The sequence below is a fragment of the Nyctereutes procyonoides genome, unplaced genomic scaffold (assembly GCF_905146905.1).
Source record: "Nyctereutes procyonoides isolate TBG_1078 unplaced genomic scaffold, NYPRO_anot_genome, whole genome shotgun sequence".
Taxonomy (NCBI): domain Eukaryota; kingdom Metazoa; phylum Chordata; class Mammalia; order Carnivora; family Canidae; genus Nyctereutes; species Nyctereutes procyonoides.
This window is the reverse complement of record NW_026575049.1, coordinates 26,360,412-26,379,044: the sequence shown is the minus strand read 5'-3', so window position 1 is coordinate 26,379,044 and position 18,633 is coordinate 26,360,412. Positions and strand designations below refer to the sequence as shown.

At 55.8% G+C, this 18,633-nt stretch overlaps 1 protein-coding gene across 1 annotated transcript in view; it reads left to right on the top strand.

Moving 5' to 3' along the window:
- Nucleotides 1–18,633, top strand: part of CACNA1I (calcium voltage-gated channel subunit alpha1 I) — a 113,499-nt gene that overhangs the window by 12,972 nt on the left and 81,894 nt on the right. Inside the window, exon 3 of the mRNA XM_055328957.1 lies at nt 18,393–18,502. Coding sequence (XP_055184932.1) covers nt 18,393–18,502 — 110 coding nt within the window. The remainder of the gene's footprint in view (nt 1–18,392; nt 18,503–18,633) is intronic.

Below are 18,633 nucleotides of genomic sequence, written 5' to 3'. Positions count from 1 at the left end.
AGAGTCCCCGGGGCCCTCTGGCATCCGTGTCCTCACCATCCCTCTGGGGTCCACCCTCAGCACAGGTGGGAGCCTGGGCTTGGGAGCTGCAGTGAGGCTGGCCCCAGGAGGGGAGGGAAGGAGTCCTGCTCCTGGGCAGAGCTGACTTTGGTCCTGTGTCTCGGGGAGAGCCCTGGGTCCAAGCGTGTGGGAGCCGCCTGGGGGAGGAGTGCTGCCTCCTTCAGGAGGGACTCCCCAACACTGGGAGCCGCTCAGAGCATATTGGGCTCCCCAGGCCCTGTGGCAGAGGCTGCCGAGGCTGGGGTGAAGGACGCAGGTGGTTCAGGTCTCTGCCTCCTGGACCAAAGCTCTGATGACTCCAGAGTGGAGCAGCTTCAGAAGTGTCAACTTCTGGGAGCCTCAGACTTGAAGCTTCTGTGATTGAGTCGAAGGATTTGGAGTGAGATTGAAGGCTCAGTGACAATGAAATTCCAAGCCTCTGTGATTCAAAGCTTGTAAAGTTCTGTGTCTTTTTTATTTTTTTTTAGTTCTGTGTTTTAAAGAGGGTGTGAGTCTAAGATTTGGTGGCCGTGGTGGTATGTGTTTGGAAGTCCAAGGACCTGAGATTCTAGGCTTTGTGAATAGGATTGTTCAGCTGAGTTGGCTTATGGGAGAGAGGCCAAGGCAGGTTTCTGCAAATGCAGGCCCAGGAGACCTTGGCATCAGCAGGGAGGGGCCCTGGAGCACAGACTTGACCGTAGGTACGTTCAGGGTGGGCTTTAGGGTCTTGGTGTGTGTGTTGGGGAAGGTGTCTTTTTTTTTTTTTAAGATTTTATTTATTTATTCATGACACACACACACACACACACAGGTGGAGACACAGGCAGAAGGAGAAGCAGGTTCCCTGCAAGGAGCCCGATGGGGACTCGATCCCAGGACTTCAGGATCATGGCCTCAGCCAAAAGCATATGCTCAACTGCTAAGACACCCAGGTGCCCCTGGGGGTGTCTTTGATCAGGCACTGAGGGCTCTAGGACTCGCTCCTGGCTGGAATCCTCCCTTCCTCCCCTCTTTCTTGGGGAGGAGCTCTGGGAAGGGGCCGTGCTTAACCAGGTGCTCTTTGGTGGGGGGCACTGTTGGCATATTGGCTGTGACAGTATTTTGTGATCCAGACTGTCTTGCATATTATAGGGTATTTGGTGTTCTTGGTCCCTAAATATTAGTAGGTAGTGGCCCCTAATCATTGTGACAACCACAAATGACCTTTCACATCTCCAGACTCTGCACCATTCTGCTTCCCAACAAGAACCCAAAGGAATGATAGACATGTAGGCGTCAGGGTCAGGCTAGCAGGAACAGCTATCAGGACCGGCAGGCCTGGGACTGGGGCAGGGCAGGGTAGCAGGGTCTGCTCAGAAAGACTGTCCCGAGCACTAGTGTTCCTGGTGCTTGAGGGGCGCTGGCTCAGAGCCACCGTCCTTTGAAACCTGGTGTTCCCTGACTCAGCTCCTCACCCAGCCCAGAGCCCGACCCTGAGTCGCCTCCTGACTCACTGGAGAGCCAGAAGAGGCCGCTGGGTCTGAGCCCGGCGGGAAGGGGCGCTCACCCACATGTCAGCACCGCTCCCTGCCAGGCTGGGCCTTGAGCATGCATCGTAGGCCAGGGTTTCAGCTGGGAAGTCTCCGCATCTGAAATGTTGAGGGTTGGCTGTGCTGTTCAACTCATGAGTAGGTGGCATGTGGCGTGTGGAAACTGCTGGGGACCTGAGTCAGACAGACCAGGGGCTCATTCTGCCTTTTATTTGCTCTGTGAAGATGGGCCAGCTTTTTTTTTTTTTTTTTAAGATTTTATTTGTCTATTTGAGAGAGTGAGAGAGAGCTGGCGAGCACAAGCAGGGCCAAAGGGCAGAGGGAGAGGGAGAGGGAGAAGCAGACTCCCCGTTTAGCATGACACAGGGCTTATGCTTGATCCCAGGACTCTGGGATCATGGCCTGAGCTGAAGGCAAATAAATACCCGGGCGCCCCCATGGGCCAGGTTTTTAAACCTTTCTAAGCTCCATTTTCCCTGCTGTCAAATGGGGGTGGTCGCACCTCCTTCCTAGAAGTGTGCTGAAGACCAAAGGAGTTCACAAGGCTTATGTGAAAATGGAGTTCTGGGGACTCCTGGGTGGCTCAGAGGTTGAGCATCTGCCTTCAGCTCAGGGCATGATCCCAGGGTCCTGGGGTCGAGTCCTGCATCGGGCTCCCAACACAGGGAGCCTGCTTCTCCCTCCGCCTCTGCCTCTGCTTCTGGGTGTGTGTCTCTCATTAATAAATAAATAAAATCTTAGAAAAAAAAAAGAAAAAGAAAATAGAATTCCGGAGACTAAGAACACCGCCGTGCATGTGGTCATCACTCCTGTTAACTGTGCTCAAAGGTGACCGGGGCCCTCACGTAGAAGGGAGCAAAGCCTTCGCTCGGGATAGAGCCAGTGAGACGTCAGGCATCAAGCCTTTAGCTAGAACATCACGCCTTCAGAGGATATTGTTTTCAGGGAAAATTAGACTTGATCTGTTACTTTGGGAAATCTGTACCAGTTCCGCCAATAGTACTCCCGGCCCCATCCGTGCAGGCACCGGTCACCGCTGGGCCACGCGGACTGCAGCCTGGCACCCCTGGTGGCGTGACCTGCCAGCCGGACACCTCCCTATTTAGGAGGCTGCCCGGCTGCATGTGGGAGGAGGGCCAGTGGTGGGTGTCCTGCTCTAGTTTGCCCTCCCAGCTCTGGGTTTCCCAGCCCTATCATGGATGGTTACAGATGATTAGAGAATACTTTTTTTTTTTTTTTGAGAAGACTCCTTTGAAGCACCCAGCACTGTGCCCAGCACAGAGGAGGTGCTCTGGGTGAGGGTAAGGACTGGCGCTCCCGGTGCTCAACTGCATTCGCTTTGCTGCATTGACACCTGTGGCCCCCCCCAGACGTGCCGTCACGGCCCCATTTCGCACACAGGGAAGGCGAGGCTCAGAGAGGTCGAGAAACTTATTGCGAGTCGCACAGCCAGGAGGTAGTAGAGCTGGGAGGAAAACCTCGATTTCTCTGAATCCCCAGCGTCAGCTTTTATCCAGGACACCGCGGCCACCTGCCGAGTCTGGAGGAGCACCCGGCTCTCCACGCTCCACCCAGGGCCCAGGGTGGGGAGATTTGCTATTGCAGTTGCAGGTGGCAGCGGGGAGGGTCTCCCCAGGTTTGGGCAGCGCCTCTGTGGTGCCCTGGGGCCGTCCCCTGAGGGGTGTGCAGCCCCCCCCCAGGGCTGTCTCCCCCGCACCTGCCAGCACTGAGCCAGCACAGAGCAGCCATGCGTGGTGGGAAGCCAGTGGGCTGTGGAGGCGCCTGTGCTGGGCGGCAGGCCTGGGCGGGAGGAGGGGCCGCCCGTGACCTTGGATGCGTCACCGCCCCCGCCCTGCCCGGACCCTCAGTCTCCCTGTCTGCAGGATGGGAGAGCTGGACAGTGAGGCTGGGAAGGGGCTGGTGGGGAACCCGCCTCCTCGGGAAGCATCTCGGTGTCTGCAGGGAGCCCCTGGGTGCTGTGTTCCTTGTGGGTGGGCTCCCTCCCTCTGTGCTTATGGCCGTGGTCCTGGCTCTCACCTGTCCCCCGGGGCCCCCTTCTGTCTGCTTCTGGTCCCCTGCCTGGCTCCCGCCCTCTGCTTGCTCTTGCTAAGTCTGCCTGGTGGAGACCCTTGCTGTGCAGACCCTTGCCCTTGCCTGTCACTGGGCTAGAGGAGGGCAGGGCCCATAGTCTCATCATAGCTCAGGCCTTGTGTTGTGCATTCTGGGGGTTCAGCATGTTTGTTGGAGGAACCCCTTCATGAGATCACCCGACAAGCCTTTACTGAGAGGGTGCCACGCACCAGCCATGCACAGAGGACAGCTGTGACCATTTTGTGCAAGGGAAGGTGACTCTGGCTCCCTGGGACAGGCGTCAGTCAGAAGCCCATCCAGAGAAGGCACCTGTGGGGTGGTGATGAGGAATGATGGTGACCCAGGGTGCTGGCGGAGCTTGAAGAGGGGGAGTCCAGGTGCCAGTGTCTCTGCCTTGGGGTTGGTGTTGGGAGAGGGCTCAGATGACCCCAGGGACTGTGGCTTGCGTGAGTGTGGATGAAGACCTGCTCCTGGTTTCTTGGCCAAGAGGCCTTTGCCTTTGCCAGGCCTCTGTTTGCTCATCTGTGAGGTGGGGCCACAGCAACTCCGGGTTGGTAATGTCAGGGAGTCAAGTGACAATTCCAGGGCAAGTGCTGGCTGGTCTCCTATGGTGGTTAGGAGCAGCAGCTGTGGGCACACTGGGGCCAGTGGGGGAGCTGTGGGGACCTTCCTGGGGTGGCTCAGGACAAGGGTCCTGAAGGTGGCAGCACCTGGGCCCCAAGTCTTTGACGATGGTCTGAGAAGCCTGTGGGCCTGGCTGCCAGGCAGAGAGGCTGTTGGTGGCTGGTGAGGGCTGGCTTCTGGGAGGGGGAGGGCAGGAAGGATGGGCAGTGGGAGGAGGAGAAAACCTGAGGAGCCCCAAATGTGAAGGAGAGAAGGGGGTGTCACCTGCAGGAAGACCCCCTTCCATCACCCTGCTACGCCCAATCCAATCATCTGGGCCACCCTCCCGTCTCTGGGCATGCTCCCTCTCAGTCTTGTGGCACCAGATGGGGCCTCTGGCCCCCCAGATAAAGGCCTCTAGGACCCTTCTGTGGGTTTTTAACTGTCAGGAAGTCCTGCTTTAATCTAACCTCCATCCTCCTGCCCTGAGCCCTTTCCCTGTGGCTGGGCTATTGGGAATGTGTGAGTTTTTCTGTCTCCTTCTATCTAAACAGACGGCTCCTGGGATCGCACCCCAAATGCCCACTGACAAGGCGGCATGCCCTCCCTCCCCTCCCCTGCCCAGTGAAGAGAGCACCAGCTGGGAGCCCGGAGTTGTGCGATGTTGGCAGTCACCTGTGCCCTGGACCCAGTCTCTCCTCCCCACCTGGCCTTCCTCCTCAGGGGCTCCTGGGGCTCCCTGTGTGGAAGGGGTCCACTACCCACAGAGTGCCTCATGCCCAGGAGGGGCTGTTGTCTCCCTCCCTGCCTCCTTTCATTTGTTTACTCATTCTTTCCTCATTCAGAAACCTTCTGGCTCCCTGTGGTCCCCAGAATAGTCTCACTTAGCCTGGTTGTGGGTCGAGGCTGCCCGGCTGTCCTCCAGCCACCGTCCCGTTCTTTCTCTTCATGCTCTCTGTTCTTTTTTTTTTTTTTTTCCCTAAAGATCTTATTTATTTATTCATAAGACACACTGAAAGAGGCAGAGACACAGGCAGAGGGAGAAGCAGGCAGGGAGCCCGATGCGGGACTCCATCCCAGGACCCCAGGATCACGCCCTGAGCTGAAGGCAGACACTCAACCACTGAACCACCCAGGACCCCCTGGGGAAGGGGTTCTTTAGGGGAGGGTGCCCCCCTCCTCAGCCCTGGGCTAATGAGAAAGCCCAGATGGGTGGCCAGTGTTGCTGGAAGAAACAACACATGTCTTGGAAATTGTCCGCTTCCCTCCATCTGGTGTAGAGAGGGTTTGTTTTTCTCAGAAGTAAGGTCAGCATCGAGCTGTGCCCTCCGGATGCTTCTGTGGCCGGAGTGGATGTCGCAGTGTCCGTTGGTCAGCAGGGTGGGTTGGACAGCCAGGACTCTGGCTGGGCCAGTGGGAGCCTGATCCCCAGGCAACCTTTGGCACCATCGCTTGGAGATTTCTGTGCAAAGAGAGCTATAGGTGGAGAGGCTGCCCATGACCCAACCTGAGGGCATTGGTGAGGCCTGCCGGGAGGGGGGCATTTGACCTGGGTCTTGCCGCATGAGGAGGAGTTTTCCAAAAGCACAGTTGAAGGACAGGGTTCCAGGCAGAGAGACTAGTAGGGAGAGCAGTGAGGAATGTAGTGCGGCTGGCACAGGGTGAGGCGTGTGCTGGGTAGCAGGTGTCACGTGCCAGTCTAGAGCTTGTTCTTGATCTTGGGGGACACTGGGGAACCATTGATGGGTGTCCAGCAGGGATGGGATATGGTTAAATTCGTTTGGTAGAATGGTCACTCCTGGAGCAGAATGGAGGATGCTTGAGGGAAAGAGAGACCTGGAGACCAAACCGTAGACTCCTGAAACAAATATTGATTGATGGTTGATTGATTGAGCAAGTGTTTCCTGAAGCCCAGCTCTGTGTTGGCCCCTCTTCTACACTTGAGTGGAGGTGCCCTCGGGCTGTTTAGCCATGTTGGGTGGAGCCTCGGAATTCCAGGCTGGGATCCTCTGTGGTGACCCTGAGGAGTCCCTAGCCTGATGGGCGAGGCAGAGCCAGCCCCACATCATACTCCTGTGAAGCCAAGTGGGGTGAAGGCTGGGCAGAGGGACCCGCAGGGTGACTGTGACCACCAGGAGGATGGAGTGGTCCATCTTTCCTGACTGGGGATGCTTCTGGAACCTTCTTGATGAAGAAGGAGGCCTCAAAGCCAGAGCAGGAGAGTCTCTGATCCGGGAGAGGTGGAGGGAGGTGGGGATGGCATGCCCACTGAGGAAAATGCCTCGTCAAGGGCTCTGGGGTCACCCAGAATGCTGGTAACATCTGGTGTGTGGGCTGGGAGAGGAATGGGGTGGATGCTGAGCAGGGAAGGACATTTGGGGTCCAGATTTGGGGGACAAACGAGGAGGTTGCATCAGGAGGCCCACCTGCGTGGGGGAAGCGTCTCATCTTCTCAGCAGCACAGGTGGCTCTCAAGGGGCCCAGAGAGTCTTGTCCAGGGCCGAGGTAGCCCGTGGGGGGTGGGCCGGGACAGGAGCCCAGGGCATGCGCCACCCCAGAGACCTGACCACAAGGCTAGTTGTAATTGATAGTGAGCAGGAGAATTACAAAGAGGCCTGGCTGGCTAATGAAGTGTCAGCCCCCTCCTGGGGCATTTAAAACATGATTGGATTTTCATTCGTCCATCCTGCCCGGGCTTCGGAGTCTGTGTCAGAAGCCAGCTTTGACCTGTCACCTCCCTCGGACCGCCTCGCCATCCTGTTGGGAGACAAACGGCCCCTTTGGTTTCTCTACCAGAGAAATCGATCCGTCTTTTTAATCAGCCGGAATGTCTCCCTGCTAATCTCGCCCCAGCTCTCCTGTGGGGCTGCCTTCCGCATTTCTGGCATTTCTGGCCCCGTCTGCCCTGTGGAACTGTGCTCTGGTCTCCCTCTTGTCTCCCCAAGTTCAAATCCCGATGCTGGCGCTTCCTGCTGTGTGATACTGCGCAGACAGCTCGACCTCTCTGGGTGACAGTTTCTATCTGAGAAAGCAGGAGGAGGCGGCTTGGCTGACCGCGAGGTGCTGTGGGTGCTGGCGGGGAAAGGGCCAGGGTGGAGGGGGGGAGAACAGGGTGCCCAAGGTCTGCACCTGGCTTCCCCTTGACAGTGGTGGGGGCGGCTGTCAGCTGCACCTCCACATCGAGTGAGATGTGGGGATCGACTGTCCCCCAAGGTCTAGTCTGGGCTCCACCAATTGCAAGCTCTGTGACCTCAGGCAGGTCACTTCTCCCCTCTGTCAGTTTCTTCATCCATAAAATTGTGGAGTGGGGAGGTGAGGCTACATCAGTGATGTTCAGTCGGGGATCATTTTGCCCCCAGGGGACATCTGGTAATGTCTGGAGGCATTCTTGGTTGTCACAACTTGGGGAGGGCGTGCTGTTGGTTTCTAGCGGATAAAGACCAAATATTCTACAAGGCACAGGACAGCTTCTCATGGCAAAGAATTATCAGGTCCTAAATGTCAATGGTGCCAAGGCCAAGAAACCCTGGGATCTCCTGAAGCTCTGAAGGTATGGGCACAGTATGGAGCCTGGGGCTTTGGGTGAGGAGGGTGGAAACTGAGATGGGGAATCTCTGAAGGAGGAAGAGAGGACAGTGCGGAGTCCCAACCTGAAAGTTTCCTGTGATCGTATACACCTGGGTTTGGATCCTAGAGCTGCCATTTACTAGAGTGTCACATTTCCAACCGCCTTCCCGTACACCCGCCCGTCCATCCCCCCACTCACCTGTCCATCTCCCTAATCCATCCATGCATCCATCCCTCTTTCCATCTCTCCATCCATCCATCTTTCCATCTCTCTCTCTCTCTTTTTAAAGATTTTAATTTGTTTATTCATGAGAGACACAGAGAGAAAGAGAGGCAGAGACACAAGCAGAGGGAGTAGCAGGTTCCCTGCAGGGAGCCCGACGTGGGACTGGATCCTGGGTCTCCAGGGTCACACCCTGGGTCGAAGGCAGCGCTAAACTGCTGAGCCACCCGGGCTGCCCCTTTCCATCTCTTCATCCATTCATCTGCTCATTGATCCATCTACCTGACTGTTGCATTCAAGCATTCATTCCCCTGCTTCTTGACCATCCACCCATTCAATCATCCATAGACCCAAGGCCCCACCCCCATGCTCCTATCTATCCATCTATCAACCGATCCTCTCATCCATCCTTTTGCTTGTTTGGCAGATACTTGTTGGTCAACACACCTGCCCCAATCTCTCATCCACCCTGCTGCATGTTCAATGCCCAGTCAAGCCCTCTTCTTGTACTATCTACAGGGCTTTTTGTACTTATTCTCCTCACCTAGACTGTGAGATCCTTGAGGACTGGCTCCATGTTCCATTAATGACTGTCTCCTCTTCAGGCCTTGGCCATCAGCCCCGCACATAGTAGGTGTGCAGCAAAACTTTCAATGACATGCATCCTAGCAAGCAAGGTCGGAAGTGGAGGTTGTGTGGACAGAGATGAGGCTGACCAAGAGCGCTTACACAAAGGACCTTCAATGTCAAGCTGAGGAGTTTGGATACTCTCTGGAAGGCAGTGAGGGGCCACGGAAGACTTTTGGTTCTGGAGGAACCCTCTGGCTGTGTGTGGAGAATTTATCAGAGGAAGCAAGGCTGGAGGAGGAGGCTGTTCAGAGTCAAGAGTGAGGGAGTGCAGGCTGCCTGGGGCAGTGGAGGTGCAGGCTGCCTGGGGCAGTGGAGGTGCAGATTGTTGATGGAGGGGAGAGATTGAGGTTGTGAAAAGGATAGGTCTCTGCGAGGGACAGGGGGATGAAGCGGGAGGGAACCTCTGGAGGGTTCTCATCTGGACAACTTCCAGCACTGGTGGTGGATGGGGGATATCATTCACTGGGGATGGGAAATACAGAGAACTTGGTGATCTGGGGAGAATATGACCTACCCCATTATGATGAATTTGAGATTCCTGGAGATATCCTAGGGAGTGTCTGTGTTGCTCGGCAGTGAGTGGGCCTGGGGCTGGGATGGATTCTGGACCTGTTCAGCTTGGCAGAGCTGGGGCCGTGGGAGTGGGTATAGGGTCAAGGAGAAGAGAGGGGAGACCAGAGGGTTGCGAGCCTGAGAAAGGCCAACGTTTGAGGGACAGAGCCCAAGGAGGAGGAGGAGGAGGACCAGCCAGGGCCTGTGGTGTCCCTGGGGCCCTGGGGGAAAGAGTTTCTAGAATAACGATCTTCATCTGGGGTTCTTGAACTTGGATGGGGACAAGTTGCACATTTATTTTCACTAATGTCTGAGTGAAATTGAGCATTTCTCTCTATTGTGAACGGAGGGAACAAACCACGGTGTGATTATTGGCAGTGCCTGTGACTAGTAGCAATCACCTGTCACACTGTGGTGGTTGTGGACCTCATCACTGCTTTCCAGTTGCACAGTATCAGACCTGCTACTGGCTCTGGCTCTTCATCATGTTGATAATGAATCTCGTGTGGTTCTCTACCCCAAGTATGTTTTTTTAAAAAATGTTTTGGCAGCTATTTTAATCTAACTGGCTTCTTTCCTTTCTAATTCTAAGCATTAAAAAAATGTATGCATTAAAAACATTATTCTGAGAAGGGGCTTATGAGCTTCCCCAGGGGGTCCAGAGATGCCTCAGAAACTGCTTTTGTAGGAGAGTGGCTGGCCGTGCCCAGGGCTGCTGGCCAGATGGGCGAGGAGGAGGGTGTGCATGCGTGTTAGGGGGTGCAGGAGCCCGAAGGGCTGTGGAGCTCCGTGGGAGTGCAGACATGGACGTGTCTGCGGGTTTGTGGTGGAGGACAGGCCTCCAGGAGGCCTAGGGACAATGTCACCACCCTCTGTCCGTGTCTCCACCAAGTGTCTGCTTGTGAGTTCTGGAGGGCAGAGGCTGCAGCCTCTTCATGCGGGGTTCCCAGAGCCACCGTGGGCCAGACAGAGGGGGTCTCAGCAGAAGGGTGCTGAATAAGAGGGTTCAGGGTGGGAAGAGAGGCTGCATATCTCTCCAGCACAGAAATCCCTTCTTAGGCTGTTTGATGCCTCCAGGTGATGGGGACCTCGTTCTTTTCTGAGGCTGCCGTGCCTCTGAGCAGATGCTCTAGGTTGGGCTCCGGGCACAGAGAGGGATGGATACCCTGGTTGGTGGTGAGAAGCCAGGACAGACCACGTTCAGTTAGATAGCTGATATAAGTGGGGGGACATTAAGATATTGTGAGGGCTTGAGGGAGGCATCTGTACCCCCTGCCCAGGAGTCCAGGAGGCTTCCCCGCAGGTACACCTTCATAGTGGGTGGGCTCTGGAGGCTGGTCATCCCAGAGACAGTGGGACCCTGGTCCCCAGCAGCCCTGCCTTCCCCTTTTCTTCGGCAGGGGCTGAAGCCTCCTTGGCTGGTGTTCCTATCCCATGGACCATCCGCCCTGGGTTTTCTTCCAAGCTGGCAGCCCCTGTTCCCTCACCTCCCCCACTCCGGCTGTCTGTACTGGGCACCGAGGCCTGCTGGGCATCTGGGAATCAGAGACTTTGGCCAAATTCAATGAGTTCTCAAATTATGGGGCAACTAAGAGGTGGCACTGGGGGCAGGGATAAGGAAAGAAGGGGGCGCTCACTCCCTCATCTCATCCTTGTAAGGGTCCTCAGCCCCCCAAGACTGTGGCATATAAGGAGAATCAGTCCAGCCCTGGCAGGGCTGCGTGTCATGTGGGGAGCTCCCCACTGCTGGAGGCATGTAAGCAGAGAGGTCTAGAACCATCTGCCCAGCAGCTCTGACCACTTTAGGGAGCCGCTTTCTATCCCAGCTCAACCACCGTGTGATCTTGGGTAAGTATCTGGACCTTCATTTTTGTATCTGAACAGTGGGTGTAATAACATCTGCTGTGTCTATCTCCCGAGGCTGCTGTGGGCATGGGAGGAACGGATCCCTTTTTTTTTTTTTAGAGATGGGGAAAGAGAGGTGAGGGGAGGGGCAAAGGGAGAGAGAGAATCTTAAGCAAGCTCCATTCCCAGTGTGGAGCCCGATGTGGGGCTCCATCTCACGGCCCTGAGATCATGACCTCAGCTGGATGCTTAACTGCCGGAGCCCCCCCAGGTGCCCCGGGAGGAATGACTCCTTAAACAAACAGGAGACAGGTTGGTGTGAGGTTCAAATCCCTCACTAGCTGTGGCTTCAGCAAATCAGTGACATCCTCCCTTGCAGGGCTGTGGTGAAGGTTGACAGGGGGTGGGGGGGTAGGGATCTATGACAGTGGCTATCCCAGCAGTTACTTGTGTGGGTTTAACTGTTGCATTTTATTTTTCTTTATAGTAGTTTCCCTTTACCATTTTTTGTTGCCCCTCCCTTTTATAAAGTAGGCTCCACTCCAGTGTGGAGCCCAGTGTGAGGCTTGAACTCATGACCCTGAGATCAAGACCTGAGATGAGATCAAGAGTTGGACGCTTAACTGACTGAGCCACCCAGGGCCCCTTTGTATTGAGGTAAGAGGTACATGGAGTAGAGCTCACAAATCTTTGTGTCTGGCTCAAGGCATTTTTCCATATAAATATACAACAGTGACCTTACGCAGGCCAACAAGAACATCTCCAAAAGATGGAGAGAGTCCCAGAAACTCCCTCATCCCCCACCCCCAATGGATGCTCACCCAGTCACTGCTGTTCTGAGCTCCTTCCCTGTAGGGTTATCTTTGCCTGATTTTTCACTTTATAAAATTGGATTCATGTCCTCTTTTGCTCTTAGGTGTCCAGCCTCTGTTACCTAACGTTATGCCTGTGAGCTCTGTCTCTTTTGCTGTGTGCATCAGTAGTTTGCTCTTTTTCATTGCTGCGGAGTATTCTGTCGTATGGATGTGCCACCGGGTTTCTCAGCCTTGAGACATGTGGGGTGACATGTCATGTCATGTGTGCTGACATGTGGGGCCAGATAATTCTTCACAGTGGGGCCGTCCTGTGCATTGTAGGATGTTTAGCGGCATCCCTGGTCTCTATATTAGATGCCAGTGCCCTGCCTCGCCATATTGTGGCAAACAAAAATGTCTCTAGACATGGGCACATGTCCCTTGGAGGTCAAAATCATCCCTAGTTGAAATCTGCTGCCTGACTCATTCTCCCGATGCTGCACACTTGAGTTGTTCCCATGTTGGGGCCGTTATGAATAACACGGCTCTGAACGTTCTGGCACATGCCCTTTTGTGGACTTCTGACTTTCTCTGGGATATGCACCCGGGAGTGTCCCTCCCGGATCCTAACAGGGGTCTCTGTTTCACTTTAATAGATGCCAAGCCGCTTTCCAGAGTGCGTTTTGCTCATAAAGAGAAGTGAAATGAATACATTGATGAATTAGTGGATGGGTGTCTTTTTGAAGCCCAAGACTCTAGAGCATAGTTGATGTTTGAAATGGTAGCCACGCATCACAGCTGGGTCCTAGAACAAGGATGTGCTCTAGGTAGCTCCAGGGCAGGAGTAAGTCTGGTTCATCTCAGAGCACTGATGCACAGGCCGGGTATTCAGCAGGTGCTTCATAGATGCCTGTGGACCTGGCCTTGGAGAAGCCGTCCTAAGAACTGGGATGTGGAACATCAGGCCCCATCCAGCCTTTGGAGACTGGAGGCCTGAGCCTCCAGTCCTATCTTGGGACTCACTGAGGACCAGTAGGGGTTGGACCCCCACACAGGGCCTGGGTCACCCTCCCTGCCTCTCTGGTCCAGGAGGGCACAGCTGCCAGCCCTTTCCTCCTCTTGATTTATTCAGACAACTGAGGTGCACCCTGGGAGACGGATCAGATTCCAGATTTGACAAAAATAAAAACAAATTTGGCTGCCTCAGCCAAACCCAGCACTCCTGCACACACACCCCTACCCCCTAGAGCCCTCCGAATTACAGAAACTGTGACTGTCATCTGGGCCTACAGGATGGAGGGTGGTGGTCACCATGGTAACCATGCTGGCCTCTGGCTCCTGGAGAGGAGGCTGCCCCAAGGGGCCTGCTGGGGCGTCAGGCACTGTCCCTTCCACTCTTCTCTCTGGAAGTGGCAGGTTTGAGGAGGCCCTCGGCCTGGTGGCTTCCCCGGTGACCCTGTCCCTCCAGTTTTCAAGACAGCAGCTGGGATGTGGGATGGAGTTACAACTCTGGTTCAGCTTGACTTCTTACTGACTGAGGGCCTTGAGACCAGCACCCTCCCCTTGATGGCTTTCCTTCCCTTCCCAGGGCCCAGTGTCAGAATGTTGTCCTTCCTGACTTCATGGCCGGCTGTAACCCAGGCCCAATTGGGAGGAGACAATGTGGGTGAGAAGGAAAAAGCAAATATTCCAGTGAGCACATGCCAGCAGAGGGCCTCTGGTGTTCCAGGCCCTGTGCCTGGGGGTGGCGGAACACGTGGCTGGGAACATGGGCTTGGGAGGCAGCAGGGGGCTGATTCAAATCCTGCTGCTGTCATATAACAGCTGTGTGACCCTCGATGGCTGGGGCTGGAGCCCGTGCAGCCAAGTACCCCATGCTTCAGTGTCCTTATCTGTAAGATGGCGAGAACGGTACCTGCCAGTTTTAGGGAACTTTGCTGTAGTTCTGGGGCAGCCCTACATTGCCAGGCCTGAACTGCTTGATTGTTTTTACAAAGGTTATTTCAGGGCACCTGGGTGGGTCAATGGTTGAGCATTTGCCTTCAGCTCAGGTCGTGATCCTGGGGTCCTGAGATTGAGTCCCCCATCAGGCTCCCCACAAGGAGCCTGCTTCTCTATATATATCTCTGCCTCTCTCTGTGTGTCTCTCATGAATAAATAAATAAAATGTTAAAAAAATTTTTTTTCTAAGTAAAAAGGCTTTTAGTGAAGATGCAGACATGGGTCCGAAAGGCTGTGTGATAGCATCCCTTCTTCTCTACTCGAGGTAATACTAGGTAGTCAGCAGGTAAAGCGAGCAGGGGGCTTCAGTCCTCTGCTGGTGAGGTGGCTTTTTGCCCCTCCAAAGCCAAAGAACGGGAGACCCTGAACCCAGTTACATGACAGGCTGTCAAAGAGAGGGCTTTCCCTGCTGCACACCACCCGACGGACCCTGGTCTCGAGTCGACAGCCCCACAGGCTCTGTGTTCTGTGGCTCTGGGCTCCCTGCCCTGTGTGCTTGCTGGAGGGTTTCAATGAGATTGTATGTGCCGTTTGGTTGGAAAGCTCCTTGGCAAACAGACATTCAGGAGCACTTGAGAAATGTTTGCCAGTGTTACCATTGTCACTGCAGCTTACTCGGGGCCCGGCACACAGCAGACACTCAGTATGTGCTTATGAATTTGCTGCTGGGCTGTGAGGTCCCAGTTCTGAGGACCGTGGGAGGCCCCGCCAGCAGAGCAGGGGAAGCAGGGTGGGGGGTGGGGGCCGGCTGTAGGTGGGGCCGAGTCTCCGCCGGGCCGGGGGGGGGGGGGGGGGGGGGGGGGGGCGGTGGGGGGGTGGTGGGATGGTGGTGGGGGGTTCTTCTTTCTCCCCCAGCTGAGTGTGTGTCTGGGAAAGTTTTGTCTGCCAAGGAGGTTCTGTTGGGTCACCACTGATCTCTATCCCCATTCCTGTCCTCAGAGGTACCCAGGACTGCCCATCTTGGGTCTAATCAGGTGCTACACATGCAGAGCCTGGACCTTTGGGGAAAATGAATGTTTTCGTTTTTAAGATTTTAAATTATTTGAGAGAGAGCGAGAGAGAAAGAGAGCAGGGGGAGAGGGAGAAGCAGCCTCCCCTCTGGACGCAGGGCTCCATCCCAGGACGCTGGGATCATGACCTGAGCTGAAGGCAGATGCTTAACCGGCTGAGTCACCCAGGTGGCCCGAAACACGGGGTTTTGGTGTTTGTCTGAAATCCAGCCATGGCTCAGGGACCCCGTGGGTGGGGAGTCTCTTGTCGTAGGGTCGCTTCTGCCCCAGGCTGGCTGTGTGGCAAGGATGACTCTGTCCCTGTTTCCCATCTGTGCAGTGGGGGATTGGATAAGTTACTTCCGGGGGACCTCGGTGGGATTTCTCTGTGTCAGAGATCACCCTGACAGGAGTGAGGGTCTGGGCAATGAAGCAGGCAAGATGACAGGGTCCCCACGGCAGTCTCAGGTGCCAGGCAGGTGGCTTTGAGCCACCTTCTGTGAGAGGCAGTGGGAACCGCTGAAGACTCTTTGCCTTTGTCAAGCCAGCACTCAAGTCTCTGCCTGCCCCATTACCTAGAAATCCTTACCACCCCCTTGGGGCTCCGTCCTCCCTCAAACTGTCCCAGAACCCTGGAGTTACGCCTGACTGTGCTCTCAGAGTTCCTCACTGCTTATGACTAATGGTGGAAGCATTAGGCCTTGGGCCAGGCATGGGCTCGCACAGCCTGGAGACCTTGACTCCCTCTGACGATCTCTTTCCCCACATTGCATGTCTGGTTCAGCTTCAAGGAGGGCTGGTGCCTTTGATCCCTGAGCCAGTGGGGAGCATGTCAGGAGCCGTGGGCAGCAATGCCAGCTCTGGCCTGACTTCTGAGCCTCACGGGCTCCTGGAAAGGGCCCAGCTCTGCCATCTGGGATTTCCCCGAGTGCCTCGGGGCAGGGCTGAGACTGTCCACCTCTGAATGTCTGAAGCTGAGCGATCTAGAGGTGAAAGCCACTCCATCTGCCTCCTTGAGCGACTCAATGCAGCCAGTGACATCAGAAGCACCACCACACAGTGGCTCTGGGTACCACTGAGTCAGGTCTTTCGGGCTGCTTAACTGGCTGTGTGACCTTGGGGAAGTCACTCCAGCTTTCCAGGCCTGTTTCCCCATCTGCCCCCAGTGAGCTGTGTTGAGAGCCAGGGCTGTGTCCCCAGGGACTTGGCACACAGTAGTCATGGCTCCTGCCAAGTTCATTACTGTGGTAGCTAGACCAAGTGGATAGGGAGCCCTTCCAGAGAGGAGGCTGAGCCACCACCTTGTGAATGGGGAAAGGTGCTTCAAGGGAAGTTTCAAGAAGGGACAAATGAACTGAGCTGTAGAGGATGAGTTGGAGTTTGCCTGGTAGAGACAGCAGAAGGAAGTGCATGCAGCGGGTATGCTTGGGGCCAGGAAGAAATTCAGTGCATGCTGAGGCATCGATGGGTGGGAGATAAGGCCAGAAGAATTCAATGAATTCGGAGAGTGTAGGCAGCCTTGGGTGTCAGGCTAAGGAGGGTGATGGAGCCAAGGAAGGTTTCTGAACAGGAGAAAAGCCTCAGCAGAGCTGCGCTTCCGGCAGATTAATCTGGTGGTGGCCAAATGGCTGGAGGTGAGGGGCAAGCAGAGCAGGCTCTGGTTTTGGATCTCAGCTCTGTCCTTTTCCAGCTGGTGACCGTGGGCAAATCATGTTCCTCTTTGTGTCTCAGTCTCCTCATTGCTCAGTGGGCTCTGAGAATTAACTGAGGTGATGCTTGCAAAGTGCTTGGATAGTACTGGGCACACCGCACTTGTCTGGTGATTGTGGGGGCAGAGACCAGTGCCAGAGCCTGGGGGTGCTGTGCAGAGTCCAGGTGAGAGACACTAGGGATGGTCGGAGGTCCCAGGGGAGGGGGAGGAGGTCACAGGCAGAGACAGGCCATGCATCACAGAGGAGAGCACTGGCCTTGGAGTCCAGCAGGCCTGCTGTGGATCTCAGCTCTGGTACTTCCCAGCTGTGTGACCTGGGGGAGGCCCCTAGTTTCTCTGAGCCTCATTTTCCTCATCTGTACAATGGGCCTGCTGGCCTCCATTACTCAGGGAAGGAAGAAGGGGGGGTTCTGGGCTCCTGGGAGATGGCTGCTTGAGTGCCCTTTGGATTTCACGTGGGCAGAGAGGGCAGAGAGGGCAGAGGGAGCAGAGGAGGCTGCTGGGAGGAGAGAAGCATGGCAGGCAAGGGGAAAGGCGAGTGGGGGGGGAGTTCACTGGTAATTAGAATGTTTGAACTTCAAAAAAGTTAATTAATGACGAAGCTGCTGCTTGGAGCAGTGCTCAGGCTAGAAGGGGGCCCTGGCAGGGATTGCAGGTAATTACAGGCTGTGGCGGGAGAGTGGTGGCGGGGTAGGAGGGGTAGGAAGGGGCAGGGCTGGGTGAGGAGGGTCTGAAGGAGAGGGAGGAAGGAAGGCAGCATCCCAAGGTGAGCAAGGGGACCAGGGATGGGAGGGAGGCCATGGCCAGGGAAGCCAGGTCCATCTCCCATCTGGCGAGAAGAGGTGTTCACCCCCACTGGGTAGGGTCTGGCTAGCATGGCTGCATCCCAGCTTAGCGCAAGGGGCCAGGGTTTACCATTGGAGACACTCAGGCATCACTGGATGTCAGAATGGGCAGGCCCATAGAGCTTTACTGATTCCTGCAGCAGACCGAGCTCCTATGAGATGCCCATCACTGTTAGAGGTGTGAATGCAGAAGCCCTGTCCCCTTAGAAAGGAGGTTCTAGCTGTGGATAAAGGCAACGAGCATGCCAACAAGGCTTGAGGACATGAAAGTGCCTCAGAGGCCCTCCTTGCCTAAAGCTGGTGGCTGCAGCAGACTTTCTACCTGGGCAGGCCTGTGGAGGCCGGATCATATCCCTCTTGTTGCAGAGGCTGGGGAGGGCCTAGGCTCAGATAGTCTGCAACCCGGTGATGAGTTCTAACCCCTGCCATGGGAGAGGAGGGAAGGACAGGGGTGTCCAGCGCACCTCAGCCACAACGGATGGACCCTCTGCAGGCTCCAGCTCCAGGCCCGGGGCAGATATGGAGGAGGCAGAGGTCAGGGGATGGGAGAGGTAGTCAGAGAAGCGAGGCAATGACAGTGAGAGGGATGTGGTCCGAGGTGGACAGGAAGGGATGGTCCAGAGATGGCCTGCCAGCTGGGCCTCTGTGGGCTTCTCCCTTCCTGGCACTGAAGAAAACACTCAGGCCGGGCAAGGAAATGGGGAGGAGTCCTCCCAAGCAGTGGCTTGTAGGGTTTGGGTTCTCTGGTGGGTTTGGCACCCACAGCCATGTCTATTGTGAGGTGGGTGGTAGGCTAGCTTTTGGTCTCCAAGGTCTTTGAAAACTTGGGCATTGGCCCACTCAGTGCGGCGTCTGGAGGGGAATGGGGTGTATGCCTGTGTCTGTGGAGGGTGGTATTATTATTCCAGCTGCATTCAGCTCTCCCATGGCTACAGTCTTCCCGACTGTTTTGTCCTTGACTCTGTGTGTACATGGTTTGAATGTGTCAGCATGCTGGTGATCCTGCTGAACTGCGTGACACTTGGCATGTACCAGCCCTGTGACGACATGGACTGCCTCTCCGACCGCTGCAAGATCCTGCAGGTGAGGCGGCCAGCCCGGCCTGGCTTATAGGCCCCGCCCACGGGGCCCCACCCACCAGCACCGCCCACCAGCCCCACCGCCCCGCCCCGCCCACCAGCACCGCCCACTCCACACCCCGCCCACTAGCACCG